The sequence below is a fragment of the Hippocampus bargibanti genome, linkage group LG16, assembly GCF_051943395.1.
Source record: "Hippocampus bargibanti isolate YZ-2025 linkage group LG16, ASM5194339v1, whole genome shotgun sequence".
In the NCBI taxonomy this organism is placed as follows: domain Eukaryota; kingdom Metazoa; phylum Chordata; class Actinopteri; order Syngnathiformes; family Syngnathidae; genus Hippocampus; species Hippocampus bargibanti.
The window spans coordinates 4,154,865-4,177,258 of NC_142749.1; the positions used below are offsets into that span (position 1 = coordinate 4,154,865).

General features: G+C 39.5%; 2 protein-coding genes across 3 annotated transcripts in view; one reads left to right on the plus strand and one right to left on the minus strand.

Moving 5' to 3' along the window:
* Positions 1–16,118, plus strand: part of dscama (DS cell adhesion molecule a) — a 119,849-nt gene extending 103,731 nt beyond the window's left edge. Inside the window, exons 18-33 of the mRNA XM_089016319.1 lie at positions 360–506; positions 2,001–2,172; positions 2,244–2,376; positions 2,602–2,755; positions 5,560–5,677; positions 5,786–5,949; positions 6,664–6,762; positions 6,855–7,043; positions 7,140–7,430; positions 8,635–8,811; positions 8,906–8,936; positions 9,010–9,125; positions 9,720–9,869; positions 11,950–12,147; positions 13,116–13,418; positions 15,737–16,118. Coding sequence (XP_088872445.1) covers positions 360–506; positions 2,001–2,172; positions 2,244–2,376; positions 2,602–2,755; positions 5,560–5,677; positions 5,786–5,949; positions 6,664–6,762; positions 6,855–7,043; positions 7,140–7,430; positions 8,635–8,811; positions 8,906–8,936; positions 9,010–9,125; positions 9,720–9,869; positions 11,950–12,147; positions 13,116–13,418; positions 15,737–16,116 — 2,822 coding nt within the window. The 3' untranslated portion in view covers positions 16,117–16,118. The remainder of the gene's footprint in view (positions 1–359; positions 507–2,000; positions 2,173–2,243; positions 2,377–2,601; positions 2,756–5,559; positions 5,678–5,785; positions 5,950–6,663; positions 6,763–6,854; positions 7,044–7,139; positions 7,431–8,634; positions 8,812–8,905; positions 8,937–9,009; positions 9,126–9,719; positions 9,870–11,949; positions 12,148–13,115; positions 13,419–15,736) is intronic.
* A 982-nt stretch (positions 16,119–17,100) lies between these two features.
* Positions 17,101–22,394, minus strand: part of pcp4a (Purkinje cell protein 4a) — a 41,345-nt gene continuing 36,051 nt past the window's right edge. Inside the window, exon 3 of one of the 2 annotated variants that reach the window (XM_089016317.1) lies at positions 17,101–17,270. In XM_089016317.1, the coding sequence (XP_088872443.1) occupies positions 17,101–17,270 (170 nt within the window). Of the gene's footprint in view, positions 17,271–19,180; positions 20,767–22,394 lie in introns of those variants that run through there. The other variant, XM_089016318.1, reaches the window with a different exon arrangement.

A 22,394-nucleotide genomic window follows, 5' to 3' on the forward strand; every position in this document is an offset into this window, starting at 1 on the left:
TCCTGTACTTTATGGTTCAAGTTTAATCAGTGACTTCAAGATATGGACTCTGGTTGATGTGTGTGTAGTGTTGTGGTTAGAAGCTAGTAAATAGGAAGTTAGCAGAAGCTAGCAAATAATCATGGAGGACATATTGAGCACTTAACATAATAAATTACTCTAATAAAAATAGTAACAAAAAATATGCAATCATATGACTTGGTGACAAAATAAACGCCCAAAATACCTTTTACTCCTACCCCGAAACGAGCAGTTTGGGACATTTGTGAGATTACGTTACACCCGAGTGGAGAATATGGGTAATGCGGCTGTTGATGTTTGCGTGATGCATCAATTCTCCTATTCTACTTCCTCGCCAGTTCCAAGTCGTCCTCCAGAGCACGTCCAAGCCACGGCTACGTTTCCAGAGGTCATCTCTTTATCATGGCTGACCCCTCCTAAAGATGCTCTGAATGGCAACCTTATGGGCTTCAGGGTGATCTACTGGGCCAACCTGCCTGATGGAGGTACTGCTTTGACAGCACACACTCATTTGCACTTTGTGTTTGTTGTTCATAAGGTCACTGTGGTGTTTGAACTGCATTATTTCCACATCTACTGTATATCTTTCTATTCTAGAAGTGTGTCACAACTTCTGATTCCTGAATATCAGAATCAGAATCCTCTCGCTTGCAGCAGTTTGTGTACATCCTTGACTTGGCTTCGTTTCATTATGACTCAGTTGCTAATTATCAACTCATTTTTTTTTCTTATTCTCAAATTTGTTATGAACTAAGAAAAACAGTGTTACGCTGAGTAAAAACGTTTGTTACTGATGTAGCTTGCAGTTAACAACATGCATTGTGGGTAGCCTAACAAGGAGTAATTTTCTTTGGGCTAAAATTATCCCTGGAAATAGGATGTCAGATAACACGCGACGGCCATTGTCGCAAGCTGGATTCGCATGAGTGGGAGTCGGTTGTGACAACGCAATTACCTTTGACCCTTACCCTGTCACATCATGTTGGCCCACACATTAACTGTGAACTCCTAAGGACTAGACAACCATGAGGAGTTTGCGTGGAAACAGTAGGCATTCTCAGTATGTGGGTTAAAACAACAAAGCATTTTATCCAAGTGGACAGAATAGCTTCCCTCATAATGTTTTATAAGTTTGTTTTCCACTTGAACATCCAGAATATACCATTAATTTCATAGTCTATATTTTTTAATAATCAGCAGGGGGCAGTGTAAAACGGTCAAGACAGTCTGACAAACACTGGTGTAATATTTTGCTTTTTATAATTTACTGGATACATAAAATGAAATGAACAATACATGGTTTTTATGTTGTTGTTTCTGTTTTTACTTCCATGTCTTTTAACAATCTGTTATGCAAATGAAGTAACACAAAATTAAGAGTTAAGTGGCGTTCTATATCCGATGGTTCACCAACTTAAAATTCTCAGCAATTTTAAATAAAGAAAAAAAGTGTGTGTGTGTGCACGTGAATGTGGGTGTGTATGTGGGGGGAGGGTGATTGTGGGGGATCTTTCCTGAAGATTAAGAATGACATAATATTTACTATGCCTCACTTCCATCAAACCAATATAATAAGACCAAAAATGTTGCAAGAGTATTAATTGTTATGAGCTTTAGCATATGTGTTTACATTGTTTTTATTGTTTGTTTAATAACTCGTTTTCTGTTTTTGTTATTCGTGCAGATTGAAATGACCTATAACCTGCTATGAGTGAACTATAGTGGATAGCAAATAACATAAAAATATGGTTCATTCATTTTGGGTTTCAACGGTATATCATATGATCACATTATCTCCCAACCTCCCATTCTTCTTGTTTTTTAATTGCACATGAGTAGCAAGAGATATGCACAAACTATATTATCCTCTATATACTGCGGAGACAAATTAAAAGCGGGAAGGAAATGAAGCTTTGGACAGCGAAGCAGAGAAATTATTTCAAAATTGGGAGTGAATTGTCTTCATACTTTCTCCTCAGAGCTTGGAGAGATCAGGAATGTTACCACTTCCAAGCCATCACTGGAGTTGGACGGTCTAGAAAAGTATACTAACTACAGCATCCAGGTGTTAGCCTTCACCCGAGCAGGTGACGGAGTTCGGAGTGAACAGATTTACATCCGAACCAAGGAAGACGGTAGGGGGCCATTTCAGTAATCACAAAGACAGAGATCGCATTGTAAATATTAAGTACTATCTGAGTGTAACTTTCTTTGTATTGCAGTTCCCGGTCCCCTGGAGGTGTGAAGGCAGCAGCTGCTTCCAACTCAGTCGTGTTTGTGTCATGGCTTCCTCCAGTCAAAGTGAACGGCATCATCAGGAAATACACTGTTTTCTGCTCAAATCCACACCCAACGGTAATAGAATGCTGCATCATAACATACAGTACATATCAGGACAGGTGGAGGGAACAAAATCTGATTTTAAATTGTAACTGTACATAGACTGTATGTTTTGTTAGCACCCACTTCCTAGCTCAATATACAGTATAATCCTTAAAAAAAAAATTCAGTTCCATTCATATGCTTATTACTTTTTAGTTGTTACGCAGAGTTCAGTATAAAATACCTTCCCACACACAGGTAAGCAGTGAGTTTGAGGCAGCCCCAGATGTGTTTTTCTACCGGATCCCAAACCTGAGCAGAAACCGTCAATACAGCATCTGGGTGGTGGCTGTCACTGCTGCCGGCCGTGGAAATGCCAGCGAAATCATCACTGTTAAACCCATGGCTGAAGGCAAGTGAAACTATGGAATGCTATATAAATCAATGTGTATTGTATTGCTTAAAATTAGTTTTGAAAGTGACAGGTGTGCCTCTCCCTGTGTATGAGAGGGAATCCCTTTGAGAGAACAGTATTAAAACAAGTTTTGTTTTCCCCAAATTCAATAAAATCAATAAATCAAAGGTAAATAAACACTTTCATGCACCCTGTAACCTGATAACATGAGAAACTGCCCAGTGTCAAAACCGCTGTCCCTGAAAGGGTGAATTACAATACCGTGTTTACACACAATAAAGTGTTTTAACAAAAGCCACAGCACTCATGTTAGTTCACACTATCACCACATAGTATCAGTAAAATGCTCATGACATCTCGTGTGACCCTGTCTGCACATCACTCTCTTAGCGTGACCACAGACGATCCCATATGCAGATAAACGTCAGGTAGCAAGACTCTTATCGGGGCTTTCACCTCACTTTTGAATCTATTTTATGGATTATCTTCACATTCGAGGATGAAGCTTTACATTCTCTGAGCCATATATGGCTCAGAGAATGTAAAGGTCTGAAAGAAGAGGTATGAAAAGAAAACCAGTTCATCCTAAATGCATCAGATCAGAAGCATCCTAAATGTGTATAATCTGCTAGGAAACGTTTGCCTTTTTGTTTCTAAACATGACACCGTCCACGCCAACCACAAAAAAACAACCTTTTCAGTTGAAACATTGCAACGTTGAAAGAAGCTAGATTCACAGAAATTCAACAGATCTATCAAACTAAAAAAGACACACACAAATGTGAACGCCCCTGTAGTTTTCTGGTCAAAATGACCCAAAACTGTGTTAAAAATGCTAAAAAAAAACCCTAAATGATATTTTATAACTTGAAATTTTATTACTTTTCCTCGATTGTCCCCAACTATAGAAAAATGGAAATTTCATTTTTATTCCAATTTCAATGCAGCTGTACAAAAAAAAGAACAAAGATGATATTCGGTTCAAAATGATCTATGAGGAAAATCGAGTTGAAATTAAAGTCATAATGTTTTTTACACACTCCAGACTGTTTCAATGTTTTAGTTGTGTGTCTCAAAACAATGAGTTGTACACATGAACAAGACAGTAGCAGACATAAACCAGACAAGATAGGTGACATTCTCGCAGACTCCTTTTTTGTGGATTTTAAGGGGTTGTAAGGGTGCTGCATACAGTATGAGAGGACCGCTCATTCTCTTGTGACATTGAAGAGACTCTAAAACAGTTTTTTTTCTGATATCCAGCAAGACAACTGATTCAGAAGAGGAAGTGGATGGTGTATCACAAGAAAATGAGGAGTACAGTGATACCTCAGCTTACAAACTTAATTGGTTCCCAGAAAGTGTGTGTAAGGCAAAACGTTCATCTGCCAAACATTTATTTCCCATAAGAAAGCATTAAAAATGAGAATAATCCGTTCCCAGGTCCCCATAAAACATAATTTTCTACTAAATAAGCCTTAAAACGACACAAAATCTTCTTTTGACTTCAAGACGGCGCCGCGAGAGTGGCTGCCTTTCCAGCAGCTCATGTATTTCTTTTTTCTACTTTCATTCCTTTCATCACTTTGCTGCTGTGAAATGTAAATTTCTCCATTGTGAGACTAATAAAGGCAAATCCAATCCAATCCAATCCAAAATATACCTTTTGTTGTGTAATAAATGTGCTATTGTATTGTAATTAAAGAAATAAACTGTACTGTATAAAACAAGTCATTTCGCTTTGTGATGGTAGTCGTAATTAGATGACAAGCTTCCAGGTTGCCTCTTGATGATATCCGAGTGAAGTTGCCTTGCTTTCTCGGTGATAATACCCTCATTCACAATGTCCCCTGCTCGCTGCTTTTCGTTAATCCAATTCAACAGAAGTTTTTCAACCTCTTCTATTACCTGAGATTGTTGCTTAAACAACACAGAAACACCCTTAGCCACGTAGCAATGGTCGACTTAGCATACTGGTAGTGGGACGCTAAGTCACACAAACGCACACCTCGTTCGTGTTTCTCGATGATCTCCTTCTTCAACTCGACTGTAATTTTGTTTTGTTTCCTCTTCGGCTCAACACTAGCCTGCGGTGGGGTCTTTTTCGGTCCCATAATAGCAAAAGTATTCTCGATAACAAGCCACGTCCGCACTCAAAGAAAGGGGGTAACGAAAACTAGTCCGCCAGCCACCGTGGCGCTGTTCAATCATGTGGTTTGGTGTTCTTCAGCCAAAAACTAGTCCACCAGCCACTGTGGCGTTCCGTGTGGTTTGGTTCGTTTGCCGAAAAGTAGTTTGTATGCCAAGATTATATTCTTGCGAATATAATGTTCTTAAGGTGAAAGGTTCGGAACCTAAAGTGTTCGTAAGCTGAGGTATCACTGTACTGTATAATACAGATACTCTGTCATCATCTTCAGGACCCTCATTATACCCACATTTTACCTGTTTATCACACCAGCAATTGAAAAATAATCATAAGATGACAAATCTTAAGGGTTTTCTCAACTATGGAGATAGCTGGAAAAAGAGGGATGAGACCGTCCTGCTGTCCGACTGAGGGCTATGAATCTTAGCAGGTGATCTGGAGAGAGATCAACCCGACCTGATACATCATAAGAACACCAAGAGGCGGGTGTGACTGGAGAAGCTTGGAAAGACACTTGCAACTCCACTCATGCAAAGAAGGAAATATTATTTTGGAATACTTTGACTATGGTGTCAACGTTTGAGGGTCAATTTGGGCATTTGTTATAAAAATTGCTGCTTGCAGTTTAAAATAGATTCTTTTTTTTAAATAGCTCCAGCACGCATCTTGACCTTCAACAGGACAGTCACAACACCTTGGATGAAAGACATTGTATTGCCTTGTAAGGCAGTCGGGGATCCTTCGCCAACAATCAAGTGGTTAAAGGAAACGTGAGTATCCATACGGCTGCTGTGACTGTCAACTAATGTGTCTGATGTCATTAGTCCTTTAACGCACAAAAACATAAAACCAATTCACGTGATCCATCTGTGTTGCAGCAATGGAACCCCAGCACCTGTTGTGATTGACAGCCGCCGCAGTGTCCATGGTAACGGCAGCCTTGTTATTCGGACGGTGAAAGCCGAGGACTCTGGGAACTATACATGCGTTGCCAGTAATAGCTTTGGCTCTGAAAAAATTGTCCTCAACCTGCAGGTTCAAGGTAAGAAATGGAGTACAGTACATCACCACATATTTGTAATGTAATTTCTCAAAATCGCCTCCTCCCTATTTTGTTTGTTTATTCGCCTATAATATCCTCCTCCACCTATTCAGTGCCGTGGTGCTCTCACCAAAGCAATTTAAGTCGTACTTTGGAACCATTTGTGGTGTCAAATAACTAGGATGAAGTGATTTGACAAAACAAAAAATAGGACTTCTGAATGATTGTGTTCTAAATTGTTCAATAAAGGTTACATTTGAATTTTTTAAAATGCATCACTGCCATATGTTGAAAAATGTTAGTGCCTGAGTGGAAGACCAAAGATGAGGTTCATGGATGTTGTGAAAGAGGACATGGAGTTAGCTTGTGTGAGAGAAGAGGCTGCACAGAACGGTGTTAGCTGGACGACACTGATTCACTGTGGCGACCCCTAATGGAAGAAGCCAAAAGGAAAAGAAGTTGACAAATATTAGTGGAAAGGAACTCTGCTGAAGTGGATGGATGAGTTTAATTTAGACAAAGGTATTGCTTTGCTGCCATCTTGCGGCATCCATATGGGATTACAAATACTTTTCGTTGCCCATTAGTTACTCATGGAATTTCGGTATTTGTAGCAGACCCCCATATTCCTGCAAATTAGCGGGTGAATGCTGGAATACAGTCGAAAAGATTAAATTAAATAAAAAAAGCATCTCTGGTATGTCTCTTCTTTAGTTCCACCTGACCAGCCTCGCCTCACGGTGACTAAGACAACCACAACTTCCATCACCCTGTCCTGGATACCTGGAGACAATGGCGGCAGTTCCATAAGAGGTTGAATATACATGAAATTTGACGTCATCATCATCTCTCAAATTACCATTCCTAAATAGATCAGGCACTCACGATCCACATTTTGTTCCTAGGCTACATTTTGCAATATTCAGAGGACAACAGTGAACAGTGGGGGAACTTTGCCATCAGTCCAAGTGAACGCTCATATCGGTTGGAGAACCTCAAGTGTGGCACATGGTATAAATTCACTCTAACGGCCCAGAATGCTGTCGGGCCTGGACGCATAAGTGAGATCATTGAAGCAAAGACTCATGGGAAAGGTAGGGAATATATTTATTTGTAGTTAGAAAATGGATGGATGGATGGATGGATGGATGGATGGATGAAATTCATTGTTCATCTTCTCATCCCTTCAGAACCTCAGTATTCCAAAGAACAGGAGCTCTTTACCAGTATCAATGCCACTCGAGTGAAGCTCAACCTGAACGGCTGGAACAATGGCGGGTGCCCGATAACCTCCTTCACGCTGGAGTATCGCCCCATGGACTCTCCTACGTGGACCACAGCACAGCGCACATCCCTCACCAAGAGTCACATTCTCTACGACCTGCAAGAGGCAACCTGGTATGAGTTGCAGATGAAAATCTACAACAGCGCTGGATACGCGGAGAAAAGGGTCAAGTTTGCAACGCTCAGCTATGACGGCAGTAAGTTCTCCTCGTAAATTCCCGCAGAAATTTTCAATAGGATTGCTGACGCTTGAAAGTCCCAAAACCGCATTTGCGATGGTTTCATAGAAAGTCGAGGTTATTTTGCCGGACTATTTGAACATTTGTTGTTAATGAGAAAGAAAGGTTTTCAATGCTTTCTATTACGCATTAACACAAAGAGAAAACATGTTTGAAACACATTTTTTAAATTGACTTTTTAATTAGAAAATGTGAAAGTTTTGGGGATGGAAACAAGCTGAATACTGTAGTTTAAAGTTGGAAAGGTCAGAATCAGTAAAAATTCAATTTGGGTAAATGCAAAATAATTTTACAAAAATTGAAACAGGAATGATGTGAACAATTTCAATTTGCAGCGATTTCAACGAGCCAAGAAATGTTGAAATTACCTATAGATAAAAATAATATATTTTTTAAAATTTCAAGAGGACAATCGGTTGGAAAATGGATGAATTTTCGCTTCTATTTAAAACACTAAATAGATATATGAATAAATAAATCCATCAGAACAAATAAATAAATCAGAATATAAGAAAAAATAAACTAATAAATAAACAAATAAACAAACACCAATAAATAAATCAATAACTACATAAATAGATACTTAAGAAGGTATTATCTTCCCACCTTCACCTATTCAAAATCAGATTCTCTGTGTAGTTCTATCTCTTCTTTTATTATTTCTAAATTCACATGTGCTTTTATTGTGCTTGTTTTGTGATTATAAAGTGTCCTTGAGAGCTTTGAAAGGCACTTTTAAATAAAATATATGTTTATTATGATTATGAGTATGAGTATAATTATGAGTATGATTTCATTATTATTATTATTATTATTATTATTATTATTATTATTATTAAATACATAAATAATATACAATACAATACATATTCATTTATGTAGGTCTTTAACAACAGCTGAAGCTATAAACAAAACGCTTAACATGGACAACTATTCTATTGAGGAAATAAAGCAGTCGCAAAGATAGTATAAAGCACCAGGAAGTACAACCAACAGCTACACAAAAGAGCTGACACGGTCAGCAATACCTTTTTGGCTAGCCATAGCACTATCTAAAACACTGGCTTACGTTTATATGTTTTATTGTTGTTTTGTGTTATCCAGTGAAATTTAACTTGAGAACATTGAGAACATCTTATTTAACGTAAGAACCCCTTGACAGGTACCATTGCCCCACTGGTGAAGGCACCCAACGTGAGTGAGGACACCTCTGGGGGTGGCGAAGGTTTGAAGATGATGGTGACTATTTCCTGTGTGCTGGTGGGAATTGTTGTCATCTTCATCGGCCTGCTGATACTGAGGAGGAGAAGGCGAGAGCAGAGGCTAAAGAGACTGCGAGGTAAGACAAGAGATGGCACCTCCCGTCTCGTGTGATCATTTCCTCAACTTCACATGACACCTTCAATTAATTATATCCTCATTCTGTTTCTTAGATGCCAAAAGTTTGGCGGAGATGCTAATGAGGTAAGCCTCCTGACTTACTTCTATGAGATGTAATGAAGAGTTTGTCATAAAAGAATCATTTCTGCCTTCCCAGTAAAAACACGCGTCCAGCAGAACCAGTCAACAAACAGCAGCAAACCCTTCGAATGCACATTGACATCCCCAGAGCTCAGCTTCTTATTGAGGAAAGGGACACCATGGAGACCGTTGGTAAGCACAACGTGCCATACCACGGAGGAAAGTCATTTATGTATTTATTTGTTTGTTTATTTATTTATTTATTTATTTATTTATTTATTCATTCATTCATTCATTCATTCATTCATCTTCCTGACTGCTTTATCCTCACGATTGTCGCTGGGGGGCTGGAGCCTATCTCAGACGTTTTTGGACACTCGGCAGGGGACACCCTGAATTGGTTGTCAACCAATCACAGGGCACACAGAGACAAACAACCAATCGCTCTCACACTCACACCTAGGGACAATTTAGAGAGTTCAATCAGCCTGCCATGCATTTTTTTGGAATGTGGGATGAATCTGGAGGACGCGTAGAACACCCACGGGAGCCAGGGAGAATATGCAGAATATGCATGAACATCACACAGGGGGGCCGGAGAAAGATTTGAATTCACGACCTCTGCACTGTGAAGTTGGCATGCTAAGCACTCGACTACTGGGACGTCTTTTTTATTTATTCATTTATTTATTTGTTTGTTTGTTTGTTTGTTTGTTTGTTTATTCAATGTATTTAGTTAGTTAACAACAAGCAATCAAAACATGAATATTCATTGTGTTCCTGCAGATGACAGGTCAACTGTGTTACTGACTGACAACGACTTTGGAGAAACACAGAAACAGAAGTCATCCACAGTCACCCACACTGTCCACTACCAGTCTCTCTCCCAGGCCACCGGTCCTCTGGTAGACGTGTCTGATGCCAGACCAGGAACCAGTAAGTCCAGTACGGACCCCCTTTTTATATTTCATAAAATGCAGTTTTCTTCGATATGCACGAAAGGGGATTTTTACTTTTTATTTTGTGGATTACGCTAAATGAAGGCCACTTTTCGAACTGTAAAACTAGCAGTATTTGTGGGAAATTGTGATACTATTCTACTGTGAGCTATTTTGTGACCTGGGTGTCACAATAACTGCGATATTACCATCATAGAATTGCTGCAATGCCACCCTTGTATACAGTATACTGAAAGCAGCGTATCACTGTCCCAAAAAATAACAATAAATTATACAACACATGCTTCAGCCAAACACATGATTGTTCAGGAGATTAAACAACAACACTTGGGCCACACAAAAGTCCAATGGTGTCAAAGTCAAGGCCGAGCGGCCAAATCTGTCCCGCCACATAATTTTTTTCGGCCCACGAAACCAAATCAAGCATGTCAAGTGGCATGATACTTGCTAAAGTGCGAACCAAAATTTCAAATTGTCCCATGTAAACCGCAATAACAGTCATTATTCTTGACTTCAGATTTGAAAACGAGTTATTCATTAATTTGTTGTGTGTTCTGTATGTAATTCGTGGAGGAGTTGAAACATTGAAATGCTTTCCCCCAATTCATAACAACCTCGAGAGGAAACCATAACTACTATGTGTCCTGCGGCAAAAAAAAATAATTTGACACCCCTGGATTAGTCAATAAGAACATTACGTTATGTTATTGTTTATACTACGTATGGTTTTGTTCCCTTGTGACCTTTTTCATCACCACTTGTTCACATCATTAGTGTCCCTTGTGCTCCCCCCTTTGCTTCTTATCCAGGTATTTCTCGTTCTCTCATCACTTTACTTGTACAGTGATACCTCAGTTTACGAACTTAATTAGTTCCCAGGAAGTTTGTATAAGAGTAAAAGTTCATCTGCCAAACATTTATTTCCCATAAGAAACCGTTAAAAAGCAGAATAATCCATTTCGAGGTCCCCATAAAACATAATTTTCGACTAAATAAGCCTTAAAACGACACAAAATATACCGTATTTTATGTAGAATGAATGTGTTATTGTATTGTAATTAAATAAATAAACGGTACTGTATAATAAAGTCGTTTTATTTACCTTTGTGATGGTCATTGATGTAGTTGCCTCTTGATGATATCCGAGTGAAGTTGTCGTGCTTTCTCGGCGATAATAGCCACACGTAGCAATGGTTGACTTAGCATACTGGTACTGGGACGCTAAGTCACACAAACGCACACCTTGTTCATGTTTTTCGATGATCTCCTTCTTCTGCTCGACCATAATTGTCTTTGTGTCCTTGTGTCCTCTTCGGCTTAACACTAGCCTGTGGTGGGGTCTTTTTCGGTCCCAAAAAAGCAAAAGTACTCCACTCGATAACAAACCACATCTGCACTGAGTGCACTAAAAGAAAGTGGGTGCGGAAAACTAGTCCGCCAGCCACCGCGGCGCTGTTCGACCGTGTGGTTTGGTATTCTTCCGCCGAAAACCAGTGGTCTCTTGGTGAGTGGTCCAAAGTCCTCTTTTCTGATGAGAGCAAATTCAGCATCTCATTTGGAAATAAAGGTCCCAGAGTCTGGAGGAAGAAACAAGAGGCCCAGAACCCAAAATGCTTCAAGTCCAGTGTGAAGTTTCCACAGTATGTTATGGTTTGGGGTGCCCTGTCATCTTCTGGTGTTGGTCCACTTTACTTTAAAATTCCAGAGTCAACGCAAACGTCTATCAAGAAATCTTAGAGCACTTCTTGCTTCATTTGGCATATGAGCTCTTTGAAGATGCTGATTTCATTTTTCAACAGGACTTGGCACCTGCTAACTTGACTAAAAATACCAAAGCCTGGTTCATTTTTCTGTTTATTTCATCATTTTTTTGAGACTCTGATTGTGTGGTTTTTATAATCTCTAACTCATAATAATCAACATTTTAACAAATACACGGTTGAAATATCTTGCAAAATAAAACAGTATCTTCATTTCACCTTTTAAGTTGACTTTAAAAAAGGTTCCCCATCTTCCATGATTTGCATAAACAGATGGACGTTAACTCTTTCTCACAGACCCAACTGCCCGCCGCACAGCTAAAGCTGGCCCGGCTCCTCGTAACCGGTACGCCAGTCAATGGACACTGAACCGACCACACCCTCCAGTCTCATCCCACACGCTAAGCACTGACTGGAGGCTGCCCACGCCAAGAGTTGCAGGCTCTGTCGACAAGGAGAGTGACAGCTACAGCGTCAGTCCATCTCAGGATACTGGTCAGCATCTTTTTTTATGCATGTGGTGTCAATAAAATCAGTAACAGCATTGCATTTTCTTTGACAAGGTTACCATACATCACAAACACTTTACAACTGAAAAAAATGCTGTTTTAATTTGATCAGTATGATTAAAAGTGGTTGCACAAAATGAGACAAACTGTTTTCAAATATATTTTTACTGTATTTTGCGGATTATAAATCGCACCAGCCATTAAATGCATAATAAAGAAAAAAACAACACATACAAATCGCACTGGAGGAGAAGTCGCATTTTTGGGAGAAATTTATTTGATAAAATCCAATACCAAGAACCGAAATGTCATCTTAAAAGGCAATTTACAATAAAAACAAAATAGAGACCAATAGGCTGATTAAGTATACAATATGCTAATGCTACCTGACACACAAACAACAAACCGATTGGATTGGATTGGATGTACCTTTATTCATCTCGCAGTGGAGAAATTCACATTTCACAGCAACAAAGTTATGAAAGGAAGAGGAAAGGAAAGAAAGAAGTAGAAATACAAAATACGGGAGCTGCTGGAAAGGCAGTCACTCTCGCGGCGCCATCTTGAAGTAAAGAAATATACAGAAATCACAAATTAGATTGTCCCTGCTATGTTCATGAACATATTAAGAGTTATTGTACAACTTCTACTTATCAACACAGGCTTTATGAACGCCTTCTTGCTGTTGAGTGTGAATATAACATGTGTAATGATCAAATCATATGTTCAGAATTTCACTCATAAACCCAGTTAGATTATACTTTGCTCCCCAGGCTGAACTATGAAAAAAACTGCAATTTATGGTCCAGAAAATACAGGAATTCATTTGAGACAAATCTCTTTTTTTGTAACCACGTGACAAAATGGAGTAAATTCAGCATGTTTTTTTCAATCTACAAAGTACCACTGACCCCGTACACTAATATCCTCCACTAACGCCGGGCCCATATCCAGACCGAGCTCGCAGCAGTATGGTGTCAACGGAGAGTGCTTCCTCCACATACGAGGAACTAGCCAGAGCCTACGAGCACGCCAAGTTGGAAGAGCAGCTGCGCCACGCCAAGTTCACCATCACCGAGTGCTTCATCTCCGACACCTCCTCGGAGCAAATGACCGCCGGCACCAATGACTACACTGACAGCCTGACCTCCAGTACGCCGTCTGAATCGGGCATCTGCCGCTTCACTGCTTCCCCGCCCAAGCCTCAGGACGTCAGCCGGGTCATGAACATGGCCGTGCCCAAGGCCCACAGACCGGGTGAGGCGATTGATGCCAAAGCCCACGGAGCACATCTTGATTTGTCATTGACACATACAATACTAACATTTTAAACTTCCTGATAACTCTAAAACCTCAACTTCCTTAATTCTAAGCATAATCATCTAATGTAGTACTGTTGTTGCCAGCAATAGGTCCTAAATGATGATTTGTCATTGATATGTTTCATTGCTCATTGGTCAACTAGATAAATAACAACACTGTACACCTCAACCCTTTTAATGCACCCTCTGTCAAACTCATTTTTTTGCCGCGGTCATATTGTAGTTACGGTTTCCTCTCAGGGGTCGTTATGAATTTGGGGAAGACATTAGAATGTTTATCCCCCTACACATATTACAGATAGAACGCACAACAAATTAACTCATTCATTGCCAGACATGTGCAAAGATATGTCCACTTCTGGGCCAAGGTTTTTGTCATTTTCATTCAAATTCCAGGACCCACAGAATATTGAGTTTTAGGACGACATAAACATTCAATGCAGTGTCAGAAACCTTGGACTTTCTTCTTCCCCGCAAAAAAAAACGTTTATTTCAAGCTTACTTGGTTGTAGAGTTATCTGGATTGAAAGTAGTGGCGGCTGGACAAAAGGTAAATGCTGCCTCCTTGTGGGATTGAAATACATTGCCAGAGGTCTGACCGAAGCTTTAATCGCACCCCTCGCAAGAAAAATCAAAACAATAACAAATTTGGGAATTGTGCTCCTCGTCATGCTTTTCAATTCCCGAATAAATTCAGGAATGGCAACGAAAGATTTAAAGATACAGTTACCGTAGTTTACCAACGCTTTAGCTCAGTGCTCCCCAGCCTTTTTTGTGGCACGGACTGGTTTAATGTCAGACAATATTTTCACGGACCGGCGGATAAATACAACAACGGTGGGCTAATTTTAGCGCTATGTATCACGTGACCTAGACAAGCGTTCTAACATGCGTCAAGAGTAAGTCATAGACGTATCTAATCTGGTATTTTTTCATTTTTCAAAATAAAACATAGTTCGGACTCAGATAATAAATAAAACAGAAATTATGTAAATTATGTGTTATTTCTGCGCGGACCGGTACCAAATGATCCACATAGCGGTACCGGTCCGCGGCCCGGGGGTTGGGGACCTCTGCTTTAGCTTACAAACTTTTTGCCTTATGAACATTAAATTCACGAGAATATAATCTTGGCATACGAACTACTTTTCGGCAAACGAACCGAACCATGCGGAGCGCCACGGTGGCTGGCGGACTAGTTGTTTCATCAGAAACCAAAGTTAATTATATGGTTCTGGAGTTATCTGAGGTTGAAATGGGGGCTGCTGTCCAAAATACAATCCAATACATACATAAAGGTTTATATAGCGCTTTAACAACAGGTAAAGCTGTACCAAGGCACTAACATGGACAAAAGACAAAACTGCCCCCTCGTGGAAGGGGAAAAATCATTGCCAGAGGTCAGACCAGCGCTTTATCGGCAAGAAAAACCAAAACCCGAACAAATTCAAGAATGGCGCTCCACGTCATATTTTCAATTCCCGAATAAATTTGGGAATGGCAGTGAATGAGTTCATGTATAACTAGTGTTCAAATTTGAAGTAAAAAATAATGTCTGTTATTGTGGTTGACGTAAGACAATTTGAAATTTTGGTTCAAAGTCTAAGGTTTCTTGGATTGGATTAGATGTACCTTTATTCGTCTCTCAGTGGAGAAATTTACATTTCACAGCAGCAAAGTTATGAAAGGAAGAGGAAAGGAAAAAAAGAAGTAGAAAAACAAAATACAGGAGCTGCTGGAAAGGCAGCCACTCTCGCGGCGCCATCTTCAAGTAAAAATAAATAAATAAATAAATACAGTAAAGTCTCGTTATATCGATATCGGTTATATCGATAGTACTGCTTATTACGATACTATTTCTATGAACGCAAGGAGAAAATTTACATGCCGCAGGATCGGATATATCGATAGTCCGGTTATATCGATATTTTTTCCGACTCCCGAGAATATCGATATAACGAGACTTTACTGTAAATAACAAATAACATGACAACACAAAGACACAGAGAGTCATTCATTCTTCAGCACTTGCTGTATCCTCTTTGTGACATGAAGCAGTTCTTACGCTGCATTGAATGTTTATGTCGTTCGGAAACTCAATATTCTGTGGGTCCTGCAATTTGAGTGAAAAAGACAAAAACCCTGGCACTGGAGTGGACACATTCTTGCACATCAACTGGCAGTGAATGAGTTAAGTGACTGGTCATGGCCGACAGGTTATATTACATTGTGTACGTGTGTTTTGCCCCACAGGTGGTGAGTTGGTTCACCTCCCTCCTTACCTACGCATGGACTTCCTGTTAAACCGAGGCATGTCCTGCTCAGGGTCATCCAGGGGGTCGGCGAGCGGGGAGAGAGCAGCCATGGGTCAAGCTTGTCTGGAGCCCCAAAAGAGTCGTTCGCTAAAACGGCCATCTCGCATGGCGCCCCCAACACCCACAGAAGCCCCTCAGGCCAGTAGGGACCCAGCAGCCCAAAGGCAGCCTGGCTCGGCCGCCACACTCCCCCACAGAGAGGGGTCAGAGCTGGCCCAGGCCGCCAAGCTCAGCACCTCCCAGGAGTCCCTGCTGGACTCCAGAGGACATCTGAAACAGAGCAGCAATCCCTACGCAAAGTCCTACACGCTGGTATAACAGCAGGGGGTTTCTTCGATGGAATTCACTCGAACACTGGACTTAACACTCAAGTGCAGTAAACTGACTCACCACGCAGTTCTGTATATATGTCCGAGCCCTCCATGGGTGCGGTCACTTTTACTAATCTACTTTTATTTATTTTAGAACGTCCTTTCATCTCCTCTTTGTATTCCTTTTTCCTTTTTTTCCACTTGAAAATGAATTTAAACAAAAAATCACTCATCAAAAAAACTGCAGCCAGAGTGTTGCCAAAGAGTAACGGGGAACATTCTTTACTCTTTATTATTGTTTGTTCTTTACAATTGAGTGATTATTAATTGATAGTTGACATCTATTAATAAACGGATTACCATAGCGACAATGTTTTCATTAATAACCTTGGGGGGGTTATTTTTTGGGAGTGGAAGTTGTGGATAAGAAGTCTTTTTTTCCCTATGGAATATCAGTGAATGAAACATGGAATAAAAGAAATTGACATGCATTCATTTTTCAGCTGCTCTCAAATTGTTACTTTTTTGAAGGAAAAAAAATCTATTTCCTATGGATGCATGGGGACTGACCAATTCAAAGACAATGACCATTACCATCATAGCTGGACAGCCCAGCCAAGCAATTTGTCACACTTATGAAACGATCCAATGTGAAGATTTATTATTCTTATTACTATAAATATATATATGAAAAGAGAAATCGCTTTTATTTGTGGATACTACAGGGAAGAATTGATTTGGTTAATAAAGTCTTTAGTCATGTTTGCACATCTTTATGTTTGGATTAGGAAATGGCGTCTCTGTCGATCTTTCTGTGTCCCATTCTCCAATGGTGCAATATGGAAAAGTAAAAAAAAAAGTCTATGAAAACTATTGCTCTATACTGTACTGTAATGATAAAAAATGACTATGTTGTGAGTGTACTGGACACATTCCAGCTATGTCTTCAGGTAGTTTGCCACTGCTTGTGTGCCAGGGTGGTTGAATGGTGTTAGGCTAGAACATGGCGGGTTTCCACGACTAATGGTTCGCACTTCACAGCGCCCCAACTCGAGTGTGTCCGAATAGATTTCCCCCTTCTCTCATGTGCACTATGAAGAGTCCTCGGGGCTCTCATTCTCCTCAGTAGGTAGACGGTTGCTGCATTGCGGTGATGCTCTTCTACAGGGAGAAAAAGGGGGAAAACAATGTGAGACAATCCAGCGAATCCCCTCTTGAAAACAGAAATATTGACATGAATTTGGAAAAACCCTGAAAATTAATTTAATGAGAAATATATTGTTTGCTTTTTTTGGTGGGCTACCCTGGTGTGTTTTGAATTTCTGTTTCTTTCCATTTCTTGCGGAAAGAAGAATATTAGCCATTCTTCTGTGAGGTTATTCTGTCAGTTTCCATGATTTGCTTCATTCCTAACTGTCTTTGTTCTGATGTTTAGTTTTTAATAACAACCAATGTCACTTTTTATTTTTGAACAGCGGTGTTCACCCTGGTGGCACTGGAATAAAGATAAACTAACACCAAATTCAAATTTGCTGAATAAAATGGCTGTTCCCCAATGTGTGCTGCACAAGTTTGACATGAATGAGGTGAGACTCACGTTGGTGATGCTTGCGATTTATTGTAGAGGAGCGGAGACAAAAATCGACTGGAGATGTCTCCTCAGTGGTGGCCAGTACGTACATTAAAAAATGCCACGGACCATCTTCCTATGTGGATCACGAATTCGCCTGCAGGTGGCATTGATGTGCTCTCAATCAATCACAAAATTGAAAGGCTCATTTGGAACATTCCAATTTAAAGTGTCAAAAATGGCCAGGCTTGTTTTAATTGTATTTCTTAAAAAACTAACTTTTAATGTCTTTCTTGCAATTAGGCCCCATTCATTTTAAAAGACTCCACGATTTTAAATACATATATAACTTCAGTTCATTATTGACTCTTATTTGGCAAGGGTATTAAGTACAGTATTATCATTTGTACTTATGAGTACAAATGCAATATCAGTTTTACGTATGGCCCATGTTAATCGATGATGACTTTCCCAATTTTTAAAGATCAGAAATAAAACATCTGTCAGTCACAAGTTCCAATATTTTTGCTGACATTATATTGTGTATCAGATCCTGGGTTAAATATTGCCCGTCTTTTAAATCGAGCATTTTTTTTAATGTTGACAGTGCTCTAGATCGGCACCTCGTACCATTTTGCCCCTAAAATATGAGACAGTGTCAGTATAATTGTATACAGTAAAGTCTCGTTATATCGATATTCAAGGGAGTCTGAAAAAATATCGATATAACCGGGACTATCGATATATTCGACCCTGTTTGCATGTAATTTTCTCCGTGCGTGCATAGAAATAGTATCGATATAACCGGGACTATCGATATATCCGATATCGATATAACGAGACTTTACTGTGTGTATATATATATATATATATATATATATATATATATATATATATATATATATATATATATATATATATATATATATATATATATATATATATATGTCATGATGCCAAAAGAAATGTTAAATAATTTTGTGTGTTCTGGATTTTGGATGGGAGAAAGGTGCGCATTTCTCCCCATCCAAAACAGAGTTGGGCGACCACTAATTGATTGAGACTGATTGAGAAGGTGATTGCAACCACCTGGGAATGGCCAATTGCCGCTGGGATCTGATTGGCCAGAAGCTCAGGTGAAGCACCTTTAAAACTAGACTGAGCCAGTCACTTCGAGGAGGAAGAAGAGGGACAAAGGACAACCTAGAGAGCAGTGTTACCTGGGGTCTGCCGAAAACTGATATCAACTTCAAATAAAGAAAACTCACAATACCCTTCCTGCATCTGGCTGAGTGAACTTTTACCAACTTTCCACCTGCTTGCTGTCTCGCCGCACGACTATATATATATATTTTTTTTTTAAGATCTATTGGGTGTTTTTTCCCCATTCTTGAAGAATTCCACTAGTGTTATTTATGTTTGTATCCCATTTGCAAAGACTGAACTCTCAATGGTCATTATTAAGCAAGCACATTGGATCGTACATTGGATCAGACAAATTTTTAATGTTCGGATGTCATCAAACAAAAACAAATTATGATAAACTCAACACAAAAATCCACTTGCAATTGACATTTATTTATTTGTTTCTCCATTTGTTTTGGAGTGTAAACAAACATACTTAACATGCAATTGAGACGGATAATTTTACATATAAATAAGTCAAGTTCTCTTGAATGTTGGAAAATCATTAACTGTACACTACAGGAAACACATCACACAAAACATCAATGCAGAACACTCCCATTAGAAAACAGACCCATATACAACCAAATCTCTGACTTCAATGAATAAGGAACATTGATTCAAACAGAGGTTCAACTTGAGGCTCGGGGGCCCAGATTTGGCCATTTTATGTGGCCAGAAAAAGTTAATCAAGAGTGTCAACTTGCATGACGCTTGCCCGAAATGTCAAACTATCATGTCATCAAAGGTTTTGTGACCCTGTTTTCACTCAGTTAAAGAATAATGTATCAAAATATTCAAGTTGACTAATTTCAAACACATAATCCATCAATTTGCCATGAACAAGTAATAATATGATCAAACGACAAAACATTAATTTGTTTTTACTGTCATAATGGCCCTCCGAGGAAAGATGTAACACCAAAGTGCCCCACCACAAAATGTGTTTGACATCCCTGGGTTAAAATGAAGAACATTGCCCTATTGGCGCAAAAGCACACGCCCAAAGTCGCATACTACTAAACATCCTTCAAATATGGTCTTTGTGGTTAAATAATGCTAATGAAATGGCAATCCCAGTAAAAGCTTGAAAAACAGTTGCAGATTTATGTTCCTGGATCCAAACCCCCCAAAAAATTACAACACATTACTTACATGCTTACACTGACAGCAACATGACTATTTTGAACTAATTCACTGCTATTCGCGATTTTTTACGGGAATTGAAAAGCATGATGTGGAGCGTCATTCCCGAATTTGTTCGGGTTTTGTTTTTTCTTACGAGGGGGGCGTTGGAAGCTTCTGTCAGACCTCTGGAAAAAAAATTTCCTCGTACGTGGGGGCAGCATTTACCTTTTGTACAGCCGCCCCCACTTTCAATACAGATAACTACCACCAAGTGAGCTCGAAATAAAAGTTTTTTTGATGAAAGAAGAGAATCTAATGTTTCTTATGATGCATTTAATGTTTATGTAGTCCTAAAATGGAATATTGCCATTTCAGTGAAAATTACAAAAACCCTGGACCACGAGTGGACACATTTACACATCGTCTGGCAGCAAATGAGCTAATGCAATGTTCCACAAACATAATATTGCCAGAATTGCAGAATTATAGGAATGTTCAATGTATGACATCTGAAATATGATTGTAATCAATTCAGTAATTATACAATGACTTGAAAACCATATCGATGAGCCTGTCTACAATCTCCGTACCCTTCTTTTAGCCTTCCGGATGGTGTCAAACATGCAAATGTGATCAAGGAACTCTATGACTTCACATCCTGCTTCTTCTTCTGGAATTTCCTGAACTGCGACTGGATCGCCACAGCGGCTTTCTCCGTCTGCGGGTTGTCCATATCGATATCAAAGTCCTCTGGAAGGTTGGTCTTCTTTTCATCTGACGAGAGATAGGTGATCAGCAGTCAGCAGATTTATCGCAAAACAGTAATTATTTTGACTATTTTTAATTAATGTTTTGATGGACAATCTGTAAATGTTTCATAATTCATTCTCGAACCCTCTCAGGGAAAGCGGTTACCATAGTGGTCTGTTGCTTGTGTTATCGGGTGCATGAAAGGGTGAAATAATAGTTATTGTCACATTTCAGTTTGCGACCAGCGGGTGGCACTGTAGGACCCCGGCTGCAGCCGCACAGGTGGATTGGATTGGATTGGATATGCCTTTATTAGTCTCACAGTGGAGAAATTTACATTTCAGGTGTTGGTCGTTATAATCAGTGGCAGTTAAATGGACACTTGGCATGACTGTTCAGTGTCGGCTCATTGTTTGTTTCATTCACCCTGTCAGGTTTGTTTCGTCTTGTCACGTTTTATTCATGGTTTTGTTTGCTACTTTGGACCTTTTCGTTCTGATGACTGTTGTTTGAGATTTAGTTTCTGCTGACTTTATTCAATACAATTTGTTGAATCCACTCTGCTTCTCCCTCCTGCCTGCATTTTTGGGGTCCACCACCTATATATGTACACCACCACCACCTCGTCAGCGAACAAAAATTTGCTGGTAGCTTTGGCCCTATATATATCTATATACTGTTAAGTCTCGTTATATTGATATTGGTTATATTGATAATACTGCTTATTACGATACTATTTTCATTTCCCGTGCACATTTCTAGTTTTTTTTTATGTATAATTAGTTCAGTTTAGTACGATTCATGGTTATTACGATTATCCGGTTACTACGGTGCTCTTTTTCATTTCCCGCCGGCCATTTTGCTGTGTTTATATAGATACAAAAGATAGTTAAGGTTAATCGATATTTGCTTAGGGGTTTCTATACAGTACCACCATTATCGAAATCTCTTATCGGTCGCGCCGTTGGTTGACTTGGTCACGTGACTTGGTCACGTGACTTGGTTACGTGACCAGCTCCCGTGTCTTACTGTGTAGCTGACGCCATTTTCTACCATCTTCAACCATAGCGAAACGAAAGAATTGTGACCTCGGAACGAAATACAAGGCAATCGTGGCTGTTGAGGAGAATCCAACACGAAATCAAAGCCAAGTATGCCCCAGAAGATTCCCATAATGATGAGGATGATGAGGATGAAGAACCAACTGAATACACACCTATTGCAACAAAGACACAAGCGTTGCAAGGTGCTACGGACGCACGATCTTACTTAGAATCCAGAGAAAATGCATCAGGTTTTTTAGAAATGTTAAACAAGATTGAATCGTTTGTGTTAAAAGGTGAAAATGGGAAGCAAAATAAGATTGAAGATGTTTTTAAATTGCATAATAAGATGAAAGCGTTGCAGTTTCCCTGTTGCAGTGTTATGTACATGTACACTGTACTGTATATGAATCCAATAGTTTTTTGCAACAATGTTTATTGTTTTGTCTGCTGAAGCGTGATGATTTTGAAAATTACTGTACATCCCATACTGTAGTAAAGATCCCCCAGTCACGTAACTGGCTTCTGTGTTTTGACTTGTCATACGTGAGCACAATAAAAAAATTTGTAGCAGAACTCACGTCTTTCATTACTGCTGCAATAGCATCT